General features: G+C 39.2%; 1 protein-coding gene across 1 annotated transcript; it reads right to left on the bottom strand.

Moving 5' to 3' along the window:
* Positions 1 to 549: 549 nt before the first annotated feature.
* LOC144713033 (uncharacterized) lies at positions 550 to 1,138 on the bottom strand. Its single transcript, XM_078587518.1, has one exon. It carries the CDS (start codon positions 1,043 to 1,045, stop codon positions 707 to 709), a length of 339 nt encoding a protein of 112 aa, XP_078443644.1. The 5' UTR covers positions 1,046 to 1,138; the 3' UTR covers positions 550 to 706.
* Positions 1,139 to 7,052: the final 5,914 nt, after the last annotated feature.

The following is a 7,052-nucleotide window of genomic DNA, read 5'->3' as shown; positions in this document are numbered from 1 at the left end:
ACTCTTTCACTGTCCTCGTCAGACAAGATGCATGAGAATAGAGTGGAAAAAGCAAACATGATGTTAAGCACTAAAGATCAAGAGGGAACACAAACACGATTCGAACTCGCCGTAACATTCAATTAAAAAGCGTCAGCATCCATAAGATCTACAGATACCCATAATACCAGATACCTAGACAAAGTCCAATAAGATCTTAATATCTGACGATAATATTCAATGTAAGAACAACACTGATAGATTCATTCCCAGTCGAGCGCCACCATCCAAAAGAACTAAACCGAATAGCCAAAGAGAAAGTCTGAACCCAGCAAGTTACAAAAATCTGACGATATTAGTCGGTGAAAAAACAACTTTATTAGACTCATTCCCAGTAAAGCGCCATCTTTCAAATAAACAAAACCGAAAAGCCAAAGAAAAGTCCGAGACTAAAAAAAACTGACCATTACATTCAATGAAAAAACCGCACTATTTGACTCATTCATAGTCAAGCGCCATCATCCAACCGAAATAAACCGAAGAGCCATGAGAAGTCCGAACCCAGCAAGATTAATAAAAACAAACGATAATATTCAATGAAAAAACCACACTATGAGACTCATTCACAGTCATAGTCACACCACGATACACTCCTGGTGCGAACGCAAGCACCATCATCCAAAAGAACTAAATCCTAGAACAAAGAAAGGACTTCCACCGCGCTCTTTCAAGGGTTCCCACCGCCAGCGGCGCCGCCTCCACCGAAGATGCCGGGAAGACCTCCAGCGCCGGCGATACCGCCACCGCCGGGCATGCCACCGAACCCACCCAAGTTACCAAAGCCAGGAACCAGTGGACCCATCAGCGTGCCGGCCCCGGCCGCGCCGGGCAGGCCGGGAAAGCCGGGAAAACCACCCGCCGCGCCGGCTGCAGCTCCACCGGGGAAGCCCGGAAACGTCTCCGGCTGTAACACTTTCTCCTGAGGAGCTTCCCTTGCACTGCAAACAGCAGCGAGGAACAGCGCTGCGAGAACGAACACTGCTGCACTTGAACTCTTCTTCTCCATCTCTCTCTCTCTCTCTGAAGATAGTTGGGAAGATTTGATGTCTCTCGGTTGCTTGATTCTTTCTTCTGTGGGAGAGAGTTTGTAGGGGAAGAGAGAGGAGTGGGATTTTATAGGGAGAGGGGGCAGAGGGGAGTGGGTGGGAGCGTTGTCGTATTGAGGAAGCTGCATTGAATTGGAGGGGTCATAACTCGGCTCACCTTTTTTAGAAGCGTTCATTAAACGGCTGGTTTGAAGGTGCAGTGCGGCGACCAACCCCTGCTGGATCGACTATCCCAATATGGCTTGTAAGCTGGTATAGTGGGTTTTCTGTCTCGTCTTCTTTTCTCTTCTTTTTGTTCAAAAAAAATAGGGTAAATGTTAGGTCCAATAGGTCAATCTTCAAAAAATCTAAATGTAATCAATGTAAGAATGTATGATTGTAACGTTAAATAAAAACAATGAAGTTGCTCTGGGTATGTATAGTTTTTTATTTGAATCTGACACTAAAGTAGAGTGAATGATAGGTCCTTTATATAATGACCACCTCTAAGGGACATGAGCACGCTATGAGCGCCGGCGGCCTTCTCCGAGAGCGTCGCCGATATCACATTTGTATCTTTATTTAACTTTACGTACTAAGTGAAGTGTTTATAAGCGTTTAGGGCACGGCTGGATCTGTCTACGGGCACAACCCTTGGGTTGGCCATACTCGACGCCGTGTTTTTGCTAAAGAAAAAAAAAATATTAGGTCCATTATGTCAATCTTCAAAAAATCTAAATATAATGGATATAAGAATGTATGATTATAAAGTTAAAGAAATACAATGAAGTTGCTTTGGTATGTGTAGTTTTTATTTGAATCTCACACTGAAGTAGATTTAATGTTAGGTACATTATGTCAATCTTCAAAAAATCTAAATTTAGTGGATAAAAGAATGTAAGAGTGTAAAGTTAAATAAATATCCTAATGCTGATTTGATATTGACAGTTTTGGCTAAAATTCGACTCTGAGGAAACTATTCATACTTCTTTTTGTTAAAAAAAAGTAGGGTTAATGTCAGGTCCATTATGTCAATCTTCAGAAAATCTAAATATAGTGGATAAGAATGTATACTTTTGAACTAAAATATATATAATGAAGATGCATTAGTATGCATACACTTGACTTTAATCTGACTCTTAGGAAACTCAATTTATGTTAGTAATGTGCATAGGAGAATTCAAAATATTACTCAAAATACTTGGAATAATTTGGGAGATCCTAAAATTAAAATCCTTTTATATGTTTTTAATAATTATTATTGTTGAGGGATCTGAGAGAATTCCTAAAATATTTCATCTTCTAGATAATTTCATCCTCTTCCATTAAAAATCTTTTAGAATTTTGGATCACTCAATACTTTTTTATTTAGGCCTTGTGTTTCTCTATTAAGCTTCTGAAAATTAAGAGTTAAATATGAAGTTCAAAGGTTGATATCGAGGATTCAATCTTAATGGAAGACTAATTCAATGAGAAAACTAAATTTAATGGATGATGTATGAAACAATTGCCTTGAAAAATCATTATGTGATGAGTCATTTAATTTTATTGCACCCATGCATCCTGCATAAAATAGAATCAAATTGGCCGTCATGGTTTGTAACAAGACATTTTACATGATTGTTCTGTGCAAAAAAGTTTTAGTCGTACGGTTTTATGTTTAAGGTGAGAAAATACCAACTCAAAACGATTGAACGTCTATAAAAAAGTAAAAATACGAGGGAGAAAATTTGAAAAATATGAAGCTTCTTTCTAAAAAATTACTTGTTCTAGTGAATATAAAAAGTTTAAATCAAGAACCTACTACCTATTATAAAATTAAATACACTCCATCTGTCTGAAATATTTAAATAACCCTTACATATTTTGTAATACATACGTAAATGATACATAAAAATATATTTCTTTCTAGCTACCTTGAGGCTTTGATCACCCAATGAAGAGGGTTTGAATTATTTAACTCTAGATGTTTCTATTTTAGATTAAATTTAAAGAATAATAAAATTTAAAAAATATAAAAACTTTATTCATTCTTTCAATATGTTTCGTCCAACTCTTTATCCAAAGTGCATAACCAATCTCTGTTCAAGAAAGGATCACCATATGTGGATCAAATGTCATATTAAATATCTTGGAGGGTCATCATCACGTTATAATAAAAGACACATGATTTATTTAGTTTCTTACAAAGCTAAGAAGTAATTTGACTCATTCATGACAAATATATGTTACCAAACTCTCATAACCTTTTCCCTCTAATTTCCCCAAATCGTAAATAGCCCAAAATATTGTCTACAAGCTTTCTCTGCCCAAAATTTATTTTATTTTACCAACTGAATTCAGCTTCTTGAATGATTTAAATCATATGACTGTTGAAAATAACATCCAACTTAGAAATAGATCATGTCTTAAGTTTGATCCATTGTCATCAATTGATTACTTCAGAGTCAAAAGTTAAAGGAGATTAGTGATTAGATAACCACAAATGTTTATGTTTTAAATCAAATGAATCAATTATTTTATTATATATGGTATAAAGATTCTTTGATCTATACTTAAAACCCTATGGATGCTTCTAGGAGTTTGTGTGTGGTGGATTTATAGGATCTATTAAAGCACATCAATCCCTTCAACAATGTATTTCATATGGTTGCATCTCAGAGATTATTAAGAAAAACTTTTGAGTATTCATAGAACATGAAAGTCATTCCTAACATAAGAATATTCCATATGTTTTTGGATTGTGTTATTTGGTGCAAGAATTTAAGATATACCAAAATTGAAAGATCAGAAGGACGAAGGGATCAGTAAACTCATGAAGAAGAAATTGATCAGAGTGAAGATCACTACAATAGAAAGGACACATATATTTGAACTGAGCAAGGTTTTACATTCTGTATCTTTTGGAGATCCTATTTGAAGAGGTATGTTTGGATTCATAGGATTCAATGTCGTCTAAGTTATTAGATATAAATTCACGCTGAAGCTAGTGCATAAATATCAGAGGAAATGGTATTCATAAAAAAGTCTTTATTTCAATTTGTGAAACAGTTAATAAATATATGTAAAGGTTGAGTGTTCATGTGAGTTAATTCAAATATTATTTGGAATAAATTTTCATAATTAATTTTCACTCTTTAATACAGAGCTCTAGATATGGATTTCAATGTTTAGGGTTCAGCCCAAAGGTTTTGGGGGTAGACTTGGAGGAGGTGGAAAAATGCCTTGGGGCTGCAGCAAAAAAATTTATTTTACTTATGTCCATGTTAAAGCACCCTATTTCCAACTTTTTTGGCTTGAGGGGTCCTCAAACAGACTTGGTTATGTCTGTCACAACTCTAGGATGTCCAAGACTGCATTAAGCACTAGTCAAAATTTTACAAAAATCACTAGGTCCACCGTTTCCTCCATCCCATTCCAAAAATGGGAATGTCGTAGATACAATTAACAAAAATGATTTATATTTTTTGAAAGAACAGTATTCCCCATGATGTTAGGCTAATATATAATCACATAAAACAGCTACGATTGTACGGATAATTATAGAAGCTTATACGCAGTGGAATGAGATAATTTCGTAGTCCCGGTCAAGCCCATCAAAATGAAAATAAAAATACAAATATTTATCGCATTATGAATCATAGCCTATATGTTATGGTTGACTTCACGCACTCCCCTTGATTCACCTGTCTAAACCCTAGCCGTTGTAGACAAAACACAAAAACACTTCTTGTTTCTTTCAATCGTACAACCCCAAATATTTCTATTGGGTTCCATTGTAATTGGGTCAAGAACCCAATACAATGGATCCAATAAGATAGATCTCATAAGTGTATTTCTACAATATTGTAACTTTCAAGGTTATGACAGAAAGAAAGACAAGAAATAAGAAATTCAGGTTTCTAACACCCCCCGTCAAGCTGGGAGGTAAAGATGCTAGTCCCAGGTTGCCAACTAGTCTGTGAAATGTGCTCCCAACCAACCCCTTTGTAAAGATATAAGCCACCTGATTGGTTGATGGCACAAACTACATCTTCACAATACCCTTGTCAATCTCTCCCAGATAAAGTGCTTATCTATCGCGACATGTTTGGTACGATCATGTTGACATGATTACGGGCAATGTCAATAGCAGCCTTGCTGTCATAATGTAGTATGAAAGGTTTATCTTAGGATAATCTTAAATCTGTAAGGATTCCCCTAATCCACAAAGCTTGACAAATCCCTTAGGCAACTGCTCAGAATTCTGCTTCGGCACTAGACCTGGCAACCACATCTTGCTTCTTGCCACTCCAAGTTACCAAACTCCCTCCAATGAATGAGCAATATCCTGATGCTTATTTTTGGTCCACGACAGACCCTCCATAGTTTGCATCAGTGTACCCTTCTAGAGAAATTTCACCTTCTTTCTTGAGTAGCACGCCTTGTCCCACTGTACCTTTCAAGTACACTAGTACTCAATGAGCAACATTCATAAGTGCTCCTTTTAGGTTTTGCATGAGCTGGCTTAAGGTCCCCATAATAAAAGAGATATCTGGCCTCATACGTCTTAGTGTTAAGCCCCTTACTAGGCGGCATTCCCTGCCTAGAGGCATGCGTGCTTATTCGGAGGGCGTGTTCGCGTTCTAGACTCGCGATATTAAAGGACTGAGTCATAATGGGTAGCGATGCCCAAACCTGATCTTTCAGGTCATCTCCCCTGTATGCGGTGATACACAACAGACGGTGCGCGTGCCGTCCACGCCCAAGGCAGGACGGATCAGGTGAAGTCCGCTCATGCTGGGTGCGCGGGCTGACAGGTGTGAGCACGTGCGCGCCAGGCGTCATGCGCCAGCGTCAAGCGCCATGCGCGGGCGCCAACGCTACGCGCGAGCGCCAAGCGCCGTGCGAGAGCGGGAATTTCTGCGCGTGGGCGCAAGACGCGCAAGACGGGCGGCGTGCCACAGGTGCAGCGTAAGGAGTTGTGGGGGGTGCCGCGCAGCGGCCGCGCAAGCAGCGCACGCATTGCGTGTGCGAAATGCGGGATTGGGAGACATCCCGCCAAGAGACTAAGGCATGTGGTGCACTGAGAGCGCCAATCCGACATAGAGGGCGCAAAGCGCTCGCACGGGTAGTGTTGGGCGCGCAACGCCCAGCTTGGGGCGTCGAATGCGACAGCATCGCCCAAACTGCGCGCGAAGGTGTTAACACGGGTGCTGGTGGCGTGTGTGATCGTCAAGGCAAGGGTGGCGTGTGTGATCGCCACACTTAGATATAGGAGTTTTCCAATGAACCTTTGATACTGATCTTTGTTCACAAGACTGTCATCTTCATAGCTTCCAAGTTTCATATTTGGGTCAATAGGAGTAGTGGTTGGTTTATAGTCCAGCATATTTGTCTCTTTGAACATATCAAGTGTATATTTTCTCTAAGAGATGAGCACTCCTTCCTTAGAGAAAGCAATTTCGATGCCCAAAAAATATCTCAGAAGGCCAAGAGACTTGATGTTGAACAAATTTGATAACTGAGTGCTCAAATTATGGATCTCTACCTCGTCATCGCCAATGATGATAATATCATCAACATACACTAGTAGCGCTACCAACCTCCTTGAAGTGTTATGCCTACGAAAGACAGTATGATCCCAATTACTTTGTTTATATCCCATATCTTTCATAGCCAAAGAGAATTTGCCAAACCATGCGTGCGGAGACTACTTCAGACCATACAATGCTTTCTTCAACCGGCATACCTTCTTCTCCATTGTCTAAGGGAAATACCCTGGTGGTAGATCCATGAAGATCTCTTCCTCTAGATCACCATGAAGAAAAGCATTCTACATCAAAATGCAGTAACCGCCATCCTAATTTTTCTGTCATTGCTATCAATATACACATTGTGTTCATTTTTTCTACCAGGGCAAATGTCTCACCATAATCAATTCCATATGATTGGGTGTAGCCCTTAGCCCTTAAACTAGCTTTATGGCATTATAGTGACCCATGTGAA

The sequence above is a fragment of the Wolffia australiana genome, chromosome 1 (assembly GCF_029677425.1).
Source record: "Wolffia australiana isolate 7733 chromosome 1, ASM2967742v1".
Classification (NCBI taxonomy): domain Eukaryota; kingdom Viridiplantae; phylum Streptophyta; class Magnoliopsida; order Alismatales; family Araceae; genus Wolffia; species Wolffia australiana.
The sequence above is the reverse complement of the archived record's forward strand: the minus strand, read 5'-3'. Positions and strand labels throughout refer to the sequence as shown.